At 35.4% G+C, this 22,246-nt stretch overlaps 1 protein-coding gene across 2 annotated transcripts in view; it reads left to right on the top strand.

Annotated features, from left to right (window-relative positions):
• Positions 1-22,246, top strand: part of pea (ATP-dependent RNA helicase pea) — a 319,525-nt gene that overhangs the window by 181,933 nt on the left and 115,346 nt on the right. For both annotated transcript variants that reach the window (XM_090402685.1, XM_090402684.1), the window contains exons 13-14: positions 8,027-8,174; positions 21,271-21,452. In XM_090402685.1, the coding sequence (XP_090258811.1) occupies positions 8,027-8,174; positions 21,271-21,452 (330 nt within the window). The remainder of the gene's footprint in view (positions 1-8,026; positions 8,175-21,270; positions 21,453-22,246) is intronic.

Here is a 22,246-nt window from a genome sequence, read left to right as displayed (position 1 = left end):
AGGGATTCTGGGAAGCTGCTGCTTTGTGTTGTACAAGACCAACAGAAAGTGAAAAATTTATGGTTGCCAGTTTGATGAAGTAGTGATCATGGACGTATCTGTAGAACATACACAGAACTAAAACATTGCATCTGAGACAAAGGTTGAAGCGAGTCCATAAAGGAGGGATCTTTTGTAACGGGAGCTGCAATCCATTTGATGGTAGTGAGAATTTTTAGGGAGGCTTCAGGTGTGCTACCCCAAACATTTGAACTGTGTATTCAAAGGATGAATGAATTTGGGTAAGTAAAAAATATCATCTTCAGTGAAAGAGAATGTTTTGTTTTTTAGATGCTGAGGAAGCTATTGATGTGATGTGCTTATATCAGAAGAGACTAGAAGGAAATAGTGTCAGTCCAAGAAGAGAGATCTGGTCCTGTCTAGTAATTTGTGTACTGCTGAGGGTAAAGGTAGGTGAACTGAGATACCTTTTGCAAGAGAAAAAGTAAGACCTCCATTCTGGTGGCATTAAAGATGATCAAATTGTCCTTGCTCCATTAAAGGATAGATGATATGGCAATTAATGTTTAAGGCATTTGTTAAATAAGGATGAATAGAGTACTATTGAATTTTCCAAATAATGACTAGATGATGTTACCTTAAGACTAGTGATCAGAAAAAGGAAAGGAAAGAGTAGCTAATAGTATTCACCACTAAACAGGAAAATCTCCTTCAATGGAATCAAGTTTCGTGGGATGATGTGAAAAAATTTTTTAGATTATCTGGGAAGGCGACTGACATGAAGAAAACGGAAAAGTTGGTTAGATTATTTCCTACTCTATTTTAAAATAGAGTAGAAAATGATTACTAGATAGAGAAATGTCTTGAGAAAACTTTGAGAAAAGAGCAGAGCTAATAATAATCTTAAGTACCTGCTGGAATTCTGTTCAGGATATGGACTAGTAATCAGTAACATGTTCCAACATAAAGATGTGTACACAAAGATCTCCACATTGTGAAGAGAAGCCATGAGAAATTAGAAAAGTGTTTTACTAAAATAAAGAGCCAAAAGGCTTCAGTTTGCCGATGCAAAAATTATAAAAATCAAGTGGATGTTAGATCCAGCATTATTTCAAAGCCGAATGTAGAAACTATGAAAGTTTCATAAAAATAAGTTGACCCAAAAGCTTACGGGGAATACATCCACCGGCATTTACGAGTTGCCCTAGCACGGACCACCTTAGAGAACATGTGCGCTGCCTAGGCATGCATATATTTGCTTTCTAATTTGGTCCATTTTTTAGGTTTCACTGGCCTGACAGCTGTTTCGAACTGGTTGGTTCATCTTCAGGGACCAGGCAGAAACCTTAAGAGAGCAAAAACTCTCTTGCAATACTAAGGAACTTGAAACATCGGAAGTGTATTTTTAGTAAGCAAACTCTTGGTCGGTGAGTAAAAGTATTTACTAAATTAAAGAGCCAAAAGGCTTCACTTCGGCAATGCAAAATTTAAAAAAAATATCAGTGGATATTAGATCCAGCATTATTTCAAAAAGTTAGAAAAGTCTCATTGACTGTATTACTAACGATAGTGATATCTTCACACTTGTTCAGAACAAAAGAGTATTCAGTATACTTGAAAAACTAGCCATTTAGTTTTGAGGTGGATGAAATTGAATATCATGTTTATGTGTTGAAAAAAAGAATCATAGTTGAGCAGTTTTCAGAGATGAACTCGAGAGTTAAATATACCAACATTATCCAAGAAAGAAGGATGGAGCAGGAAAACAAGAACCAAACTTTGGAGACTCACTGGCAAAGTTTGAAGAAAAGATTGCTTAATTCAACCAGAGAGGCAAATGATGAAGTTGTTTACAAAATATAAAAATTAAAACTTCAGGGTTAACTCAGATGCAATAATAGTTTAAAAAAAAAAGTATGTAGTAAGTTTCTAGCAAGTAAGTTAGCATTCGAACTGCAAAAATGCTGAGAAAAATAGAGAATGTTTTGTGCTAAACAGAAGTTTTGGGAAGACTAAAGAATATAAAGATAAATATCAGGATAAGGAAAATATTCTGAAAACAATTGTGAAAAATTACAGGAAATGTAGTACTGTAAAAGAAATGAGAGATGAAAAAAATATGACACAAAAAAAATGAGGATAAAGATATTCGGGATATCTAGGGTGTTAAACAAGCAGTGATAGGGCAGTGGTCGAAAATATTGTAGAGGTTTGCATTCAAAAGGTCAAATTCTAGATGATGATTGGAGTACTCCTTTCAAAGTGTCCATCTGTAAAAATGAACTAGTGCGAGAATTATAGAGGAATTTTCCTAATCATTGTTCCATGCAAGATTTTTCTTAGCCTCTTCTCAAGCATGCTTGAGAAGAGGCTAAGAAAAATTATGAAACAGAAACTTGGGGAAGAGCCATCTGGGTTTGGAACAAATAGGTGATGTCAAGATCTGATTTTCATTTAATAATAATACAAATAAATGCATGTGCTTCCAATTATTCTCATAAAGAAATTTGGAAAATTACAGGTTACTCCTGATTTGCTTTTATGCAGTTTTTTTTTTTCTGTTGCTATAGACATATATTATTATGCTACACATTGCTATGCACCTGTGTTCATGTGCAAAGCACATTACCCGGCAATTACAATTTTTATTCAAAGTACAGTATTTCATTGTATTTTGAATAAATGTGATTTGTTTCAAGATATTTTGTACACTGCATCAATATGAGAAAAGAAAAAATTTGATCAATCAATAAAAAACAGTTTAAAGGCATGAAAAAAAAATTAATCTTCCACTATTTAAATTAAGGGGATATTAAATCCCACATTGTTTTAAAACCGAATAAGAAACTCAGAGATTGGAATCAGAGAGTTTCATGCTGAATATAGTAAACTATAAAAATATCGGTGAATACTAGCATGAGCTAATGCAAGTAGTCGTAGTACAATACCGCACAACTCGTTGCATAGGTGAGTAAAGTTCTGATCGCTATTCTTTGGTATTTTCCATAATGTAAAAACACACTTCCTAGGAAATGTATGCTGTTATTACATTATGGTAGGAGGTCACTACCCAGACCGGTTTCAGCCTTTTTTGAGGCTTCATCAGTGAGTAGCTAGACCAAATTAATACCAAAGGGTATAGCAAAAAGAACTTATATACTCTGCTATATGAGTTGTCCAAAAGGTGTACTCATTAAGTTGCTTAAATATAAAGAGCCAACAGGCTTCATTTCGGCGATATAAACACTTTTTAAATTAAGGGGATATTAAATCCCACATTGTTTTAAAACCAAATAAGAAACTCAGAGATTGGAATCAGAGAGTTTCATGTGCCGAATATAGTAAACTATAAAAATATCGGCGAATACTAGTGTGAGCTAATGCAAGTAGTCCTAGTACGTAGTACAATACCGGACAACTCGTTGCATAGGTGAGTAAAGTTCTGATTGCTATTCTTTGGTATTTTCCATAATGTAAAAACACACTTCCTAGGAAATATATGCTGTTATTACATTATGGTAGGAGGTCACTACCCAGACCAGTTTTCAGCCTTTTTTGAGGCTTCATCAGTGAGTAGCTAGACCAAATTAATACCAAAGGGTATAGCAAAAAGAACTTATATGCTCTGCTATACGAGTTGTCCAAAAGGTGCACCCATTTAAGTTGCTTAAATATAAAGAGCCAACAGGCTTCATTTCGGCGGTATAAACACTATTTAAATTAAGGGGATATTAAATCCCACATTGTTTTAAAACCGAATAAGAAACTCAAAGATTGGAATCGGAGAGTTTCATGCTGAATATAGTAAACTATAAAAATATCGGCGAATACTAGCGTGAGCTAATGCAAGTAGTCCTAGTACGTAGTACAATACCGGGCAACTCGTTGCAAAGGTGAGTATTTAAGCAATTAATCTTCCATTTAACATGGAAATTTTCTTTCTACAGATTTCTTGAAGCGCATCCCCTGTGTAAAGTAGGAGTTACCTGAATTATGGGCAAATCAAACAGGTGGAAAGTGCTTTATGTGTTGAATGCATGGGTCTAAGAAATGAGACAAGGACAAAGAATTACTAAATTGCAGAAAGCCAGGGATTGTATATAAGAAATACTTTCTTTAAAATGAGTAAACGAAAATTGATCTGCAGGGAAACAAAGACTCATGCTGAGAGACCCACATTATCTATATTCACACAATGCCTATGAGACCTTTCCTTGTACTAATTCTCCATTGGGACACTCACAACTACCTCTGACAGTTCATTCCACTGATTCACTTCTCTCCAAGCAAAGAATCTTGCCTCTCGTAAGGGGTGACCCTTTGTCCTCTGTCATGTATTGAAAAATTTCTGTTGTTTCAATCTTATAGAATCCCTTTAGTAAATTACAAGTTTGTATCATGTCCCTATATCCCTTCTCCTCTGCCTTCAACTAAACTGTGCAACCCAGAAACCTTTAATCTATTTTCATAGGAAGCATTCCATAGACCTTTCACAATTTTGGTCATTCATCTCTGAATCCTCTTTGCCACTTCCTGATCCCCAAGAAGCCTGGGTGACCAAATCTGTGCACAGCAGTCAAGATTCATCCAAACCATAGCCTTATAAAGAATTATAACCTCCCTATGTTTACTTGTCATTGTATTCTTCAACATCTAAGTAATCCTTTCAGCTATTTTGCAACTGTTTGCAATATGTCCTCTGAGTTTCAAATCTTTGTCTGCCATCACCACCATATCCTTAGCCTTGTTATTTTTCTATAATCCAGTACCATCAGTATGAGTGTATGTAATCTTTTCATCCCAAAGTGCATTATCTTACATTTCGCAACATTGAATTGACAACTATTATCCTTTGCTTACACTATCAATTTATTTAGAGCCTCCATGGCTCAGTCGGTATAGACAAAGTTTTGGTCGGAAAGACCTGGATTTGATTCCCATCCATGATGTTGAGGAAACTTTATCTGGTCTCTTTCAGTGAAAGTGAGTTAGCCAGTCTCATATGGAGATAGAGGTTTTTTTCCCTCCTGGAAACCTCTGGTTTTTCGTCTCTCTGAACAGGCAAACCAGCCAGTAGAACACACACAATTTACAGACAAGAATACTTGGAGGAATAAGGGTAACTGCCTTATCCTCATATTACAGTTAAGAAATCCAAGGGTACTTGCAAGGCTATGGGTGCTTAACTGCTTGTTAATATCCATCAGGGATAGATCAATTTAAATAAATTGATTTATTTAAATCATCCTACAGTATATCTACATCACCTTTATCTACTATTGCCCTCCATACAACTACCTCACAAATCCCAGTTTTGCAATTCAGGAAACAACTGGATTTCCTCCTCTTAAATTTTTCCCTTTATCACTAATATACAAATTAAAGACTAGGGGACAAAGCCTTGGGACACCCATCCCTCTCATCAATGCCACCAGTCTCATATTCATTACCATTGACTCTGTTACGTGTTATTGTGCCGAATGCCTTTGCAAAGTCAAGCAGTATTATGCTATAACCATTTTATCTTTTTTTACTTTTTTTTCCTTTATCCAATTCTGCTGTCAGTTTATTATAAAATGTGAATAAATTATTATAGCAGGGCCTACTTTTTTATAAAGCCATGCTGCCTATCATAGAGTATCAGTAGTGAATAACTTGGAAATGTTAGAATATGTATCCCTCAGCCAGTTTAACTATGATAGTGATTATAGGCTAGTGAGAGCAAGTCTAAATTATTATTATGTGATGCCTCCAAGGACTCATCGCAGGAAAGCATTCTACTCCACTCTACTACACACATCTCATTATCTCCCCCATACTATTTAATTCTTGCACTACGCACAACTACCATCAATTGCCCATCACTAACAGCTTTATATCTATGAGGGGGGGATGGGGGTCTGAAAAATTTTCGGCCTCTACCATAGATGGCAACACTATTGGCAAGATTTTTTTTTTTTTTCTAATTTGGTACATCTGTCATCAGCATCCATGTGAAATTGCAAGTCATTCTATCAAGTAGTTTGTTTTATATAGCTGTCTGAAGCAAAAGTGTTGTCTGTATCCCTTGAAATGGATCAAATTGAGTATCATGCTGTTATAAAATTCTTTGTAAAAGAAGGCTTAACGGCAAAAGAAATTCATTCGAAGTTCATAAAAGTTTATGGGCACTCTTTTCCTTCATTTTCGACAATTAAGAAATGGGCTGCCGAGTTTAAACGTGGCCGTACCAGCCTTGAAGATGATCCATGTGAAGGATGTCCAAAAAGTGTAACAACACCAGAAATCACTGATTAAGTGCACGATATGGTATTGGATGACCAGTGAGTCGAAGTGCGTGAAATTGTTGGGACTATAGACATTTCAATAGAATGTGTAGGATATATTTTGCATGAAGATTTGCAAATGAAAAAGCTTTGCACAAGATGGGTGCCACGCTCGCTCACAGCAGATCAAAAATGCACTCTCGTGAAAATCTCTGAACAGTGCTTGGATCGTTTTAACAAGAATAAAACTGATTGTGTGCATAGATTTATTACTATGGATGAGACTTGGATTCACCATTACACACCAGAATATCCAAACAGCAGTCAAAAAACAGAAGTTGGTTGTTCAGCGCCAAAGAAGACAAAGTCGGTTCCATCAGCAGGAAAGGTCATGGCATTGATGTTCTGGAATTGGTATGTTGCAGTCACAGTAATGTTCTTGTAGTCTTGGCAATAAAGATCTGGCTGTATAAAGATTCTGTTAGGATTGCCTATATGCTTAAAAAAGAAAGCTGTTTAATATGTGCATTATTTTATTGTTTACTTATGGAAACGAGACATGGGCAATGACTAAAAACAAGAAAATAGGTCGCTTTCCGTCTAGAAACCATTAGAGAGAAGAATGCTCAACATAACCAAAAAGAGACAGAATTAGAGAGATGACCGGAGTAGAGGATATTGTGAAGTACGAGATGGGTTGGCCATATTAATAGATTGACAGGTGAAAGGTAGACAAAATTAAGTGCCGAGTGGTTACAAGAAGGAAAGGTCTGAAAAACAAGATGGAGGGGATGATTTACAAAGATTTTATATGTGATTGTGGACATTGGCTAAAGAGACAGAAAGAACTAGAATAAAGGGGAAGTCTATATCCAGAAGTAGATGATGGGAACTGACTAAAGAAGAGGAGGAGGAAGAAGTTAGGAAATCCGGGGAATCTAACAGTTCTGTATATTTAAGTTTTGTAGATCTGAAAGTGGCATATGACAAGGTGACAGAAGTAAAGCTATTCAGAACACTGCAGTTAAATGGTATAAATATTGCATTATATAGAGCAGTGCATAGTCTATATTTAAATTGAAAAAAGCGATATTAAACATGATATCAAAATTGGAGATGTTAATTTCAGATATTTACTTTTGTAGATTATTTTATACTCTTAAATAAATCCATCAAGTGTCAGGATTCCTTAACTAAATTGAATAAATGCATTAACAAATTTTGCATGAAAATCAACAAGAAAAACAAAAACTGAAAATGGGCAGAACTTAGAAAATATCAACTGTATCCTGAATCTCAAACCTACACAAGTTAAGTATTTTAGCTATTTAGCCATAGTTTTCAGTTAAGATGGCAGTTTAAATGTGGAAACATACAACAGAATAAGCAATGCTCTTATGGTGGATGGTCAGTTGAATAATATATATTGTCAGTTGCATAATATATATTAAGCAATCTATTTTTGCATTTATAATTTATAACTTTTTGGCAGCTTTAATTTATTCAGATTTGATAGTTGTTTCACACTGTACGCTGATAAACTATTTTCTGAACACTTTCAAAACATCATGCCACAGCACAGTGATGGTTGTAAAGAGAAGACGGCACTATCAGGTGAGTCATCCACCTGGCCAAACGCTATTTCTTCCTTAAAATGTACAGTAAACACACGATAACACACTGTTATTATATTTTGTGATATGTTGTTGCTCATAGTTAAATTTACAGTTATGTAACTTAATGCACTTGAAATCTTTTAGAATCCTGATGGATCGTTAGCTCAGGCAGCTATGATGCAGTCGGCTTTGGCAAAGGAAAGAAGGGAACAAAAACAACAACAACGGGAAGCAGAGATGGATTCTATTCCTGCTGGTTTAAACAAGCACTGGATTGATCCACTTCCTGATGGTAAGTGTCTATAAGTGAAGTCATAGTTTCATAAAACATTATGCTATAATATAAGGTACAGCCATCTTTATCTGCAAGAAGTTGTGTTAATTTTTTACTGCTTTCAAGATGAGTTTTTAATATTTCATATTGTAAGAGTGTTTTTATTAATTAGTAATTAATATGAATGTTTTAACTGTGTGTGTATAGTTTATTATGTATGAGGGTGGTCTGAAAAGTAAAAAAAAAAAGTCATTCTATCAAGTAAAGGTCTTTACTTGATAGAATGACTTGCAATTTCACATTGATGGCTATGACAGATTTACCAACTCAGCAAAAAAAAAGAAATCTTGCCAATGGTGTTGCCATCTATGGTAGAGGACGAGAACTTTTCAGATCACCCTCGTAGTTATTTATGTGTATTGTCACGTACAGCAGTAGGTCATTTCTTTGATTTTGACTTGGAAATTTTCATTCATTGTGTTGTGTTTAGAATATTTATGTTAGCATATTGGAATTAAGAAGTTGCTGCTAGATATATATATATATCACTTCCATGCACCTGAGGCTTTAATGCTTATTGCTGATAAATGCCTTATGTGGGATGGATCAAGAGCAAAGTAATCTGTTGGTTGGTATTCTTTTAATCAAAGCATGTCACTCCCACACACAAGAGACTACAAGGCCTATAGCAAATAAATGCTATGTTGAATGGGTTGAAGAGCAAAGTAATCTGTTTATATTATTCTTAAAGAGGTGAAGTTGCAGCATTTGGCAAATACTTCATGAGAAAGGCTGTTCCACAGAACTGAGGCAGGTTAAACAAAAGACAATTGGGAGTACAACTCAGTGAATCTGCTGCTTATGTTCCTATAGGTTTAACAGAAGCGAAGAGTATAATGGATGCTAGTTCTCCTGAACAGTGACCATGGAAATATCTTGTGGAAGTGATACAATGTAGAAACTAACCATGTATGAGGCAGTGACTAAAGAGAGTATGTAAGGGGGGGTAGTCATCAGTTAATTGCATCACTCTTCTGAACTGTATTGAGATCAAGAATTTTTATAGAGGACTTGGTTGCACGACCTCAAATGTGAAAGCAGTTTTCCAAGGTTGGGAGATTTGAGATTTGTAGAAAGTAAGCAACTGGAAAGGAGATAAGTAATATATTGAGATAAAAAGTATGCCAAGTTTTTGGAAAGTTTAAGATGCTATAGAAGTGATGTGAATGTGCCAGGAAAGATTATAAATAAGAGTCGGTCCAAGGAAAGAGATGGTCTTAACTGATAAGTTGAGCATTATCAAAATCAAGTGCAGAATTAATGACCCCCTCCCCAGTTTCTTGGGGTGGGACAAAACTGTTTCTCCAGCATTGAAGGTGACTAAGTTGTTGCTGCTCCAATGCAAGATGGTGTAAGCACTGCTAAGTTTATTATACAAGTAATGTATAATAAACTTAGCAGTTTATGTATAATAAACTGCTAATAAACTTAGCAGTTTATTATACATAAACTGTTATGTTTATGTATATTAAACATAACAATGTTTATTATTATGGTGAATAAACCATAATAATAAGCATTGTTTATTATTATGGTTTATTCATAATAAATGTGGGTGAAAAATGTCCTGAGGAAGAAGTGAATTAACCGGAAAGTCTGAAGACAGAGAGCCACTAAACTACGTGTAGTAGTGGAGAGAAAACACAATCCAACAACAAAGGAAGGAAAGCAAACTATAAGAAGCAATTTGCTAAGAAGCGCTCTATGCAAGACTTTCAAATACCTTGGAAATATCAAGTGCATCAGCACAGGTTTCTCCAAACTTACAATGATAAACCTGCAGAGCAAAACCTACAATACCCAGCATCTTTTTGAATTTGAACTGCTGAATCATTGGACATGCCAGTACAGCGAATGTTACAAAAAACACTTCACAGAATACAGAGTAATTAGTCGTGCATTTCCAACAACATGGCCACCTCATTCACCTGATCTCAACAGTTGTGACTTTTGGTTGTGGAGCCATCTGAAACACTTGGTGTATGAGGGCATGTTCCTTATTTAGCAACCTTGAAAGGCAGAATAACGCAGCATTTGAGACAAATCAATGCAGATTTGTTGTGTTACATTGTACAAAATGGTATTCATAGAATGCAGTTATTAGAACATCTGAAAGGAGGACATATTGAACCACATCTGCAAGTTATGCAAACACAGAAATTGATTTGCTGTGTATTTTCCAGCCACTACTGTTTAATAAATGCCAAATCATGTGATTATAGCAGCTGGTAACAGAATTCTGTACTATTTTTTATTTTCTGTAAATAAAACTCCATGTTCCAGAGTGTACTTACACCAAGTTTGGCTGAATTTCATCCAATACATTTTTTGTTACAGGACTCTGAACACCTCTTCTTTAATTATGGCCACCCTGTGTGTGTGTGTGTGTGTGTGTGTGTGTGTGTGTGTGTGTGTGTGTGTGTGTGTGTGTGTGTGTGTGTGTGTGTGTGTGTGTTAAAGATGCCAAGAAATTATATTCTTGGTTTTAATCCTTTACCCAAGGGAAGTAAAACAATGTTTTACACGTGAAATATATTCATATCTGAGCTACTCATATATAGAGGCTAATGACTTCATATCACTTGCCTTAGTATGTATTGCATAATGGGAGGGGCCACTACACAGACTAGTTTCGACTTTTATTAAAGTCTCATCAGTGGAAGCCAGACCAAGAAGTAATGCAGAAGTATTAAATTTCTCATATACAAGTAGCCAAAAGGTGTTAGACCTTAATAAAAAATCTCTGGATGAGAGAAAGACGTTGAAAGTCAACAAGACGTCCCATTGCTTAATATTCATATTACATGGCCATATACCTGAACTCATTCAAAGCACATTCATTTTAATGGGTTTATTTTCAGAATTCCAACTATTATCTTCAAAAATTTATTGAATATCCAAATAATTTCATTTTCTTCTTTAATGGCTTGCAAGTCTTTCCAAACCTAATAATTTTTTTTTCTTTCTGACATCTGTGAAGAAATAATATAAGAGCTTAGAATTTGTAACATATTAAAATAAATGCAAACTGCTAAACTTTAATACTACTTAGATTTTGCATATAAAACAATTGCATATAATTAGCAGATAATTGCATAGTAATCTCTACTGGTATCTTTATTAATCTATAATGAATATCTGTTATTACATAGTGATTTGTGTCACGCTGAAAGCTCGTAGATTTAAATTGGGAACTTAGCAATACCATTCTGTTACATTAAAAAAAACAAATGGCAGATGTTGCAGACTGCAATATGAAATATCAACTTTAGCAGTGCACTTACACCACTAAAGAATTATTATTTTTTTTAAGCTACTCATCAATCAGTACAGAAGTCAGAAAATTAATGCACACTCATTAGACTTCCTCATTTGTAAGTCGAAGTGGAACAAGTTAGAACAAGCCGCTTCCATCTTTTGGAAAAATACCATAATAAATATGCATGCCAGCCATATTTCAAGTCAATGGAGTTATAATAAAAAGAAAAAAAAATTAAATGATGAAGATGTCTAAAATGTGAATGCCATTCCGTCTATGTGATGCCTTGGTGCCATGCACAACCTGTATGCCTGCATGCAGCAGCTGTGATGATACACATGAGAGTTGAAGAGACTAACTACAAAGTCACTTGGCAAATAGCAGGAAAGGAGATAAAACACATAAAGAAATAAAGGATAGGTCAAGCAAACAAATGAATGAAAAAGGATATGATGCGTGAAGAGTTATTCAAGTTAATAGAACCAAAAGAGTGCTCATGGAAGATCTTATAAAGAGAAAGTGCAAATTTGCAGGACACATTAAGAGAATCCACCAAAATATAACAAATAGTAAGTTACATGTATTATTTTTCACATATAGGTAGATCATCATCCCTCAGTAAATAAGTATGTATATTACTGTAACCTGTGAGGAGCTTAGTAAGAACAACTTCCTTGCTTCTATTTTTACATTGACTACTAGACGGCCAATGCTTAATTTCAGATTTAATATAATGTAGTTTATTTGTTGGTGCTTCCTGCCATGATGACTGAGCTGATCTTAAAAGCTGTATTTGCAGTCTCTCATTTCCCCTAATTCCACTGTGGCTAGGAATTCAGCACACTGAACATCAAAATTAAGGGTCTTCATTTTATACAAAAAGTGTAACACCTTACAAAACACTAGATGTGGATTATACACAGGAGAGGAGAGAGCCTGTAAAAAACTCAATGAGTCTGTAAAATCACACACTTTTGGTAGTAGTTCTCTTTTATATGCACAAATACAAGCTGAATAGCATGCACCTCTGCTGTATAATTCCTGCAGTCGGTGGGATCTGGTTGGAGATAGAAATGTCAAGAAACACAGCAACACAGCCAACAGAGATATCTCTCTCATCGAACTCTCAATACAGATGGGCAAGAAATCAGAGTGAGTTGCTCTGTGCACATTAAACAGTTGCAAATAGACAGATGATGGTGTGCAAACCTGCCATGGAAGAATGCTGTTATGCTCAGTGCAGGTAATATTGTCAAGTTTCATGCAAATAGTTTGTAATCTCTTTAACATGCATAGTGAAAAGATATATGGCAGTCTTATGTCTGTGATATTGAGCCTCCCAAAACAGAAGAGATACCAGTCCATATAAAATGGCACATTTGCCTCAATAAAGATACATTAAATGAGCAATAATCAAAAAGCACTAATAGCTATCTAATTCTGGTGATGGATATGATCCAAACATTGCAGGCAACTCTATCTTGAGGAACAGTAGACATCATCATAATCAAATTTTGCCATGTACCCTCAAGGTGTGTACAGGATATGATAGTACTACATGAAAAATTTACATCATTACTAACTTACTATCTACAATTTTCCTCCAAATCAGTCTGTTACTTGTCAAGACTCCAACATTATCAGATCTTATATTTCTATCCTCTAAGGCACTTTGTACCATATCAATCCACCTATATCTTGGTCCACCTATTCACTAATCCACCTATTCCTCTGGGTCATTTTCCTGCCACCCTGTCAGAGAACACTTGTTTTGCTAATTTTTCCTCGCCCATTCTGTTTAAGTAACCATACCACCTGAGATTAGCTCTGCTAACTAACACATTCCTGGATGCTGACAATGTCAAGTTCTTTCCTAACATCCTCGTTTTTAATATGATATTGCCATTAATTGCAACTTTTCACACCTCTAATCTTTCTCAGGACTCATATCTGCGGTCTCTAGTCACTTTGGTCCAGTGTTTTACTTCTGACCCAGCTCTCAAATCCATAAGTTAAAACTAGTTTGAACACTGCCTTATATACAGCTAATTTAATGTTCTGACTAATTTCTCTCTTATTCCATATGAATTTATTCATTTGACTTCCTACCATACCAGTTTTGTTGACTCTGTTGTCTATTTCCATATTTAATTTATCATTTACCATCTTCACTAAAAATTGTGCCTAAGTAGCCGAAATGTTTTACTTATTCCACAGGTTCTCCATTCACAACGCAGTTGACATTTTCAATGATTCTGCCTATTTTCATTGTCATTGTCTTTTTATTGCTCACCTTCATACCATATCTATTACAAAAGTTATTCAATTTAGTCAGGGAATCTGGCAGACTTGTTGCGGATTTATTTAGAAGTATAACATCGTTTGCATAAAGCAAACAGCTGACATTAACATCTACAATTTTGATATCAGGTTTAATACTTTTCTTCATAATGTGATCCATATAGATAATGAATAACAGAGGGGATAATGTACACCTTGTCTCACACCAGATTTAACATTAAACCACCTTCCTGTACTTCCTTCAATTCTAATTGCTGACTTACAACTCAAATAAAGACTATGTATTGCTTGATATAATGCCCCATTGACACAATATAACTGTAGCTTTTTGAATAGCTTCTCTCTAATCAATGAGACTTTTCTTATTCCTTGCCTCTTCTCTCCATGTGAATTTGTGCACATTTTTATATTGGAACATGGTGTTAGTAATAAGCAGTCCATGTCCTAAGCAGAAATCCAACAGGTATTTGCCATTATTATTAGCTTTGCTCTTTTCTCCATATTTTCTCAAAATATATTTGTATGTCTGACAATCATTTCCTACTCTGCTATTTAGATCCCCAACAAGGACCAACTTTTCTTTTTTCATTGTGTATGTTGCTTTCTCTAAAGCATCATACATCTTTTGTGGGACCATAGGCACAAATAAGTCTCATTGTCCAATTCTCCATTCTGATATTTGCCCACATCACTACTTGAGACTGCCTGCCATTCAAGAAGATTAGCCTCGTATTTTGTGTTGAATACTATGGCTACCCCTTCTTTTCGATTATTGTCATTGTCTGAATATAACATCTTGTATTTATTGCTCAGATAGATCTCACCAGTTTTTGTCTTTTTTGTTTCAGTCACCCCTATTATGTCGATCTGGTACTTATCTAATTCCTCATCTAGCTCCAATTCTTTGCCATGCAGGCTTCTTGTGTTGATAGTACCGATCTTTAACTCTGGTGATGTTCATTTATTTATTCGTATGGAGTTTCCTCCCTTTTTCTCTCCCATCCCTATTGGGGCGAGTCGAGCCCCCTCGTGGTGGTTAAGTATTTATGGCTGTAGATCCGTGTGTGTGTTCATGGGTCCGGTTTGCCTGCTTGCAGGATGAAAAATGCCAGATAAACTGGCGGAAATACTCTATTGCCTGCGCCCAAACTAACTTGGCTATGGGTGAGGAAGATCCTCAAATTCCTCACATCTTTGGCGGGAATTGAACCTGGGACACTCCTTCCCCAGTCATACAGTTGTGAAGCGCACAGCCACTAGGCTAACCGCATAGATTCTAGTGATGTTGAGTTGGTGTGTGTTTTCAGATTTGTTCCAGTAGCTGACTTTCACTGTTTGCCCTGGTTTCCTGGCAAAAACAACAGGGAGGGGGGGGGGGTGTCTTGTTTAACCAGGCGACGCCCCAGCCAGCATGAAATTTTGTAATGTTGTACCATCATTTTGTATTTTGGTTTAAGCCAATAAGAATGCAATTTGGTCAGCTAAATCCCAAATTGCCAGCCCATCCTCGTTCATTCAGTATCCTAGTAGATACCCAACTGGCTGCACCACGAAAAGGTGAGGATGGAACATTAGGTCAGAAGCCCTGGTTAGTTCTCCACATTCCTTTAAAGGCTATGTGGAGGTCTTCTCTCATTTATACAGCTTTGACCCTTAAGCACCCCGTAACAGTAGACTTGGGACCATAATCTGGCTTTGAACCTACAAGTATACGATAAAGTGAAGCAGTGGAGATCACTCTGCTCCCTATTCAGTAGAGGGCAGAGTTAATAAATTTGTGAAAGGAATGCAAGTTTTCTGTTGGAGATGAGTCCTAAGAACTTGACATCTGTTGTTACTGGAATAACAATTTGTCCCATTCTTAATGCAGAATCTGGATGAAGAGTGTGTTTTCGACAGAAGTATACACATGACAGATAGCTACAAAATGTACTTTTGTTATCTACATAATGAAATTTTGTTCTTTTATTCTGTTTCCTTTATTCCGAAATGGTATTACTTAAATTTATTTCATCTTTTATCATAAGTTTTTTTTTATTTTGCTTTTGAGGTCTTTAAGTTCATGTTTTCTTATCCTTTACAGTTTTTTAGGTCTGTATTTTAATCTTTTAAAATTTTGAAATCTAGGCATGGCTTGAGGAACATGTGAGTTTGGGAACATCCAGTGGCCCCAATGTTTCCTGATTTAAATTCAATCTCTCTCTGTCTCACCATAGAGCAAGACATCAGATCCGTGGATCTTGGGACTGACGTCTAAAGCGCAGTTGTGGACAGTGCTGCAACAGGCATGTCTGTCTGTCTGTGTTCGCTGGGCATCTACAGATGCCGTATGGTCACTCCGATGCTCGATGATGTTCCACACTAGGCCTCGCCATGTAGTCCTGTTGTTTTCCCTTTTGGCAGCCTCAACTCTCTGAAGATCAGTCACTCCACACACGCCATCCATCCATCTCATTGATGGTCTACCCCTGCCTCTTTTTCCAGGAACTTTACCTTCTATTACTGTTCTGAGAAGTCCTCCTTCCATCCTTTCTATGTGTCCAAAATATTTTAATTTTCTTCTGTCAATATCCTTAAGGAGCCTTAAAGTTCTACTAATCTTTTCTAACACCCATTCATTTGTACGCCTTTCAGTGTATGATATCCTCAGCAGCCTTCTGCAACACCACATCTCAAAAGCAGATATCCGTTTCTTATCTGACTTCTTTAGGTTCCAAGTCTCGCATCCATAAGTCGCTGTTGGAAAAACAACTGCATCCAAAATCCTCAACTTTGTTCCCATGGAGATAGATCCATCCTTCCAGATTTTAGACAGGTCTCTGACTGTTGTTTTAGCCATTCCTAACCTTTTTCTGACATCTTCTGAACAGCAATTCTTCACATTAATAATGGATCCCAGGTACTCAAACTTGCTGACTTCCTCAATTCTTTCTCCATGCAACAGGCATGGCTGGAATTATATCTGGCAGAGTCAGTGTCTCAGAGAGTTCAGGCTGTTATTCACATTAGAGGAAGACCAACACTATTGTGTAGCTATCCCTAATGTTTGGTCATCTTCTTCTTTTCAAGAATTAGGCACTTGCCTCTTCCTGCTTCACTGGTCTTTTCATCTTGCAGCTGGTCTTCCTCTCTCTCTCTCTCTCCCCCCCCCCCTTTGGTCTATATCTATCTACCTCTTTTGGTAGCCGATATCTTTCTATCCTAAATAGATGTTCTTTCCATTTCTCTCTATATTCCTTGATCTTTTCATTTACGCCATAAATATATAGTTCTTTACTTTTTGTTTTCATTTCTTATATGGCCTAATTTTGTGCATCCTTTAATTGTTCTTAAAAATCTCATCTCTGCAGCTTGGTGTTTATTTTCATCTTTCTTTTATAATGGTCCATGTTTCTGAACCACATAGTAGAGTGGGAATAGCCATTACTTGATAAAATTTTAGTCGAGTTTTTTTATCTTTTTTTTTTTTTTGTCCTTTTAATTGTTCCACAGATTTTCTGAAATTTCTTTATTTTTCATCTTTATCTTTTAGATATGTTATTATGCAGCCTAAATAATTAAACTTTGTCATGTGTTTTATTTTATTTTCTATAATAAAATACCTAAAATAATATGTATGCGGATGACATGGCGATACTTCACCAGTTGCCTTCTTTCGACTTCCTAGAGAATGTCTTGAACATGGATTTGGAGACTCTCAAGAAATATTTTAAGCAGTAGCACTTAAAGCCAAATCCACCAAAACAGTGTCCACACCTTTCCATCTTAACAATGAGGCAAACTGCCAACTCAACCTAATTTTCTGTGGCAGCCTAGCCAAGCATGACCTTCATCACCAGTCACGGGTTCTGAACCTGGATAGAAGTCTGACATACAAACATCACATTTGTAAAGTGAAAACCAAAATAGAAACAAGAAACATTATCATCTCAGGACTAAGTGGAACTAGCTGGAGTTGCAGAGTCAAGGTACTTGGAATCTCAGGCCTGGCCATTGTTTACTCTGCTGCAGAGTACTGTGCATCAGTCTGGGAAAGAAGTGCTCACACACCAACTCAACAAAAACCATGTGCATGATTAGTGGGACCCTGAATGCACCCCTTTACCATGGCTTTCCAACATGCTTTCCAACATAGCCCCACCGAATATATGAAGAAAGCAGGCTTCACTAAAAGAACTGGAGAAAATCACAGTTAACTCCCTACTGCCTCTCCACTCAAACCCTTATAAATGCTAGAACCCAGGTGAAATTAAGGTACCCATTCTGGGACGCACCTTCAGCTCACAACGTGGAACCAACAAATGGCTCTCTTATGAAATACCCCTGCAACTGCAACTGCAAGACCAACTTCATCTTTCCTAGAAGACATGGACAACTATCAACAGAATTAAGGTAAATCAAGGCAGATGTGGCTTTCCTACATAAATGGAATATGGTAAATAGCCCTTACTGTGACTGCACCCATATCCTACAGACTATAAAACATATCATCATTGTCTGTCCCCTTCACTGTTTCCAGGGCGACCTGCAGGAGATGTATGAGGTGTCAAAGGAGGCCCTAGAGTGACTTTCAACATTGGACATTAAACTATAGCTGAATTCTGCTATAAGAATACATACATGCATTTTCTATAGCTATTTTTCATCTAATATGATCTTGACCTTTAAATGCCATGACTTTTGTTTTTCTTTTGTGAAATTTTTAAATTGTATTGTTGGCTTATTTTGTTTAATTCGTAAACTAATTTTTGAAGGTCATCATCATTGTATTGATAACAGCTCTTTTGGTTAACTGGATACCTTGTTTTATTGTTATTTTCGGTAATTTAATAATCTAATCAATATATATATATATATATTGAATAGAGTTGGAGATAAGCTGCATCCCTGTCTGATGCCCTGATTAGTTTCAACATCTTTATTATTAATTTATTACTTAACTGTAGCACTAAGTTTGAATCTTTATGTACACTTTGTACAGCTTGTACCAAATTTAATGGATATCCTTGTTTTTTCATTATATTCCATGGTGTTGTCTATTTTATCAAAAGCTTTCTTGTAATCTATGAAGGCCATTTGAGTCTCTAAATTGAATTCTCGTTTTTTTTTTTTTTTTTTTTTTTCAATAATTTATTTGAACACAAATATTGTCTATGCATGATCTTCCATGTCTGAAAACATTTTGTTCTTCTGAGAATAGATTGTTTGCAGTATTTCTAAGTCTTTTATTCAGGATTTTTCTGTAAATTTTGTAACCTGTATTTAATAAACTTATTCCTCTGTAATTTCTACAATCATTTCTGTCTCCTTTCTTAAATATATTTGTCCATTGAGTGTATTTACTAATAGTATCACATCATCCATTACCAAATTTATTCTCAACATTTAATAGCATCCTATTGTTTTAACACTTTATAAACTCTTTTATCAATATCTGTTTTTAAATTTTAAAATTCAATTGAGCTTCATCTTACTCCATAAGTATTCTGCCTATCTCTAATATCATATTTGTTCATCACCATCTGTAATCTCTACTTCAACTTTCAAAGATTGTTATCACCAAACATAAAGCAGAGGTAGGCAATATATATGATAACTTCATTAAATTTTAATTTTTTTTTTTAAATTGCAATCAAAAGACACATTCTAATTCAAGGATGCTCCATAACATAAAAGCTTTGCTTACCTGTGTGTATATCAAAGGTTAGAAAAGGAGCAACATGAACCATAAGTTTAGAGACAATATAAAGTAATCAGATACTTTATTCTGCTGAAAACCTGAGCCCATGGAGAGACATGAGCAGTTGCTTGCTGATGTTGTCTTTCAGTTACTTTCATGTTATGAGAGCAAGAGTAAATTGTCAAATCATTGCATATAGGTCATTGCCTACAGTGGGGGGGGGGCTGTTCAGTGATGCTGCTAACTTTGATAGCAAAAAGTGTCATGCTTAAGATAGCGCTTTGGAGAGCACCATGATTTTGATGGTGTATGGCTGAGATATCATACTTCCCACTCTGATACAAAACTACTCGGAAAGCTTGCCTAGACAAAGTATTTTAATAAATACAGGAAAGTATATATAATGTGCCATATTTCCAGGCTGTGTCATAAGCTTTTTTCTTGTTTAAGAATACTGAAACCAGATGTTCTTGCTTCATGCATCTCTTATACAAATTTCTAAATGGACCAAATGGTTGAAAAATTTGAATGATGCCTATGAAAGCCACATTGTATGTTTGAGAGAAGGTCATTGCTTTCTAAATACCAGAGAACCATTTTCTCTAATATCTTATAAAGGCAGCTGGTAAGAACAATAGGTCGATAATTATTTGCTTGCATTGAATCCTTTCCTGGTTTTGGGATAGCAGTGACAACTGATTTATTCCAAGAATCTGGAAACTCTTCCTCTGCAAGTATTCTGTTGTATAGTAAGAGAAGGAAATCCATAGAAGATGATTGAAGATGTTTTATCATTTCATAATGGATGTTTTTTTAGTTCCTCCTTAACAAATGATGGATTTTACAGCTCAAGCCCATTGGTAGAAAAATTTAGCCACTGTTTTTCTTGTTGCTCTGTCAGTATTAAAAATTCAGGAGGATGTGAAGCTGTTGCTGAAATTCAGGCACAATTTTCCCAAATCTCAGCATTTAACCGAATAACAACTGGTTGTTTGTTTATTATCTTTACTGGGTAGAAATGCAGAATCTTCCATAGATTTTCCAGACAGCTGTGTAAGGCACATCCATGTGTCTTGATACAGCATGTGTACTGGGAATGAATGCTGTTCTTCACAGCCTGCTCCATAATGGCTGTAGCAACTTCATTCACTTGTTGTGAACTGATTGGTTTGCAACCTCTGCCAGGTCTAACTCACAACAGTCCCGTTTCTTCAAATGACTAATCCTTTGTCACAGAGTACATGACGATAGTGGATCTCATTGAAATTTGTTCAGGTGATGAAATTCGCTGAGTGCAGCAACATCATTATAGTTGTTTAGGCAGTACAGCTTCATGAGGAAAGTATGCTGGGGCAATGTTAGTGCCATCAGTGTGGACGATATTAACAACCAGAATGAAGGGAAAAATCTCATGTCCATATTTTTAAACCTTCCTGTCACCTGCTTAGTTGTGTCATATGCAAATTCATACATTTGATGCTTGCAACACCCCTGGTAGCATTTTTTTTCTCCCCCTCTCTCTCTCTCTCTCTCATATTTTTATCATTTTGTAGTATTTGGATCACTGGGTGATGCTCCACAAGGCCTTAAACAGGGATAGTTTAATTTTGATTACCCTCTATGTTTCTTGCATATTTGTTGTAAGTTGCATCTTCTTATCTGATTGATATTGTAGAAAATATAAATGAAATAAATAATCACAAATAGATAATAGAAAATTATGCAGTCCGCTGTCATCTTTTAATGTTATTATATGATGTTAATAAATTGCTTGTTTTGCTATTTCATTATACAATTTGTATATATTTGTACAGCTGAAGGGCGTACCTTAGCAGCCAATATGAGAGGCATTGGTTTGTCTACTCAAGACTTACCAGAATGGAAGAAACACATTACAGGTGGATCAAAAGCCTCATATGGTAAAAAAACTCAAATGACCATTTTGGAACAGAGGCAAAGCCTTCCAATATATAAGTTAAAAGATGAGTTAGTTAAGGTAAGGTTTTATCTTGCTTTTGCTTTCATAAAATAAAATTCATCATTCAAAGTGATATATAGTTAAAATATTATAATCGTTGCAATCAGAACATTATAAAAAAAAAGTATAAGTTATAATGGAAGTTAATAAAACTTGAAAAAAATACTTTTTAAAAAAAAAAAAATCATTATATTAAACTTGGAAAGATTTATCTAAAACCTTACAGTAATAGTGCTAATATTGCCCTATAAACTTCTTAAATTGAAATGAAATTACTCTGGTATTTTAAATTTCATCTTCAGCTATTTTTGAAATTGAATAAATTATTTTTTGTTACAGAATAATCTTCTTTAATGATACTATTTAAAGTTTGTCATTGTATATATTTTTTCTATGTTAGTCTCATATGGAATCATTTCTACATCCGTGATCATTAATCAGAGCAGTCATTAGTAAAGTAAATACAGCAGTCTTCGTTATTGTTGCCTTCAATTTCAGAACTTTTTTTTTATTAGATTTTGGCATTTCATTACTTGTTCACATTAATGTAAGGTTTAAAACTGCTAATGACTACATCTTTACAGATTTTATTCCCTATAGTGAATTTAGGGGAGAAAAAAATACTCTCTACTCACTCCATTCCCATTAAACAAAAGATAGCAGGAAAGAGAACAAAAAAAAAAGTTATGAGATGTAAAACAAATGAAATTGTGGAAATAAAACAGATGAAAGTGCTAGAAATGAAACAAATAAATTAAGAAATTTGCAAGAAATAGAAACAAAAGAAATTACAGGAAACAGAACAAAGGGAA

The sequence above is a fragment of the Typopeltis vanoorti genome, chromosome 13 (assembly GCF_054136105.1).
Source record: "Typopeltis vanoorti isolate ZY-2024b chromosome 13, IOZ_Tvanoo_1.0, whole genome shotgun sequence".
NCBI lineage: Eukaryota > Metazoa > Arthropoda > Arachnida > Uropygi > Thelyphonidae > Typopeltis > Typopeltis vanoorti.
This window is presented reverse-complemented; position numbering and strand designations above follow the sequence as displayed.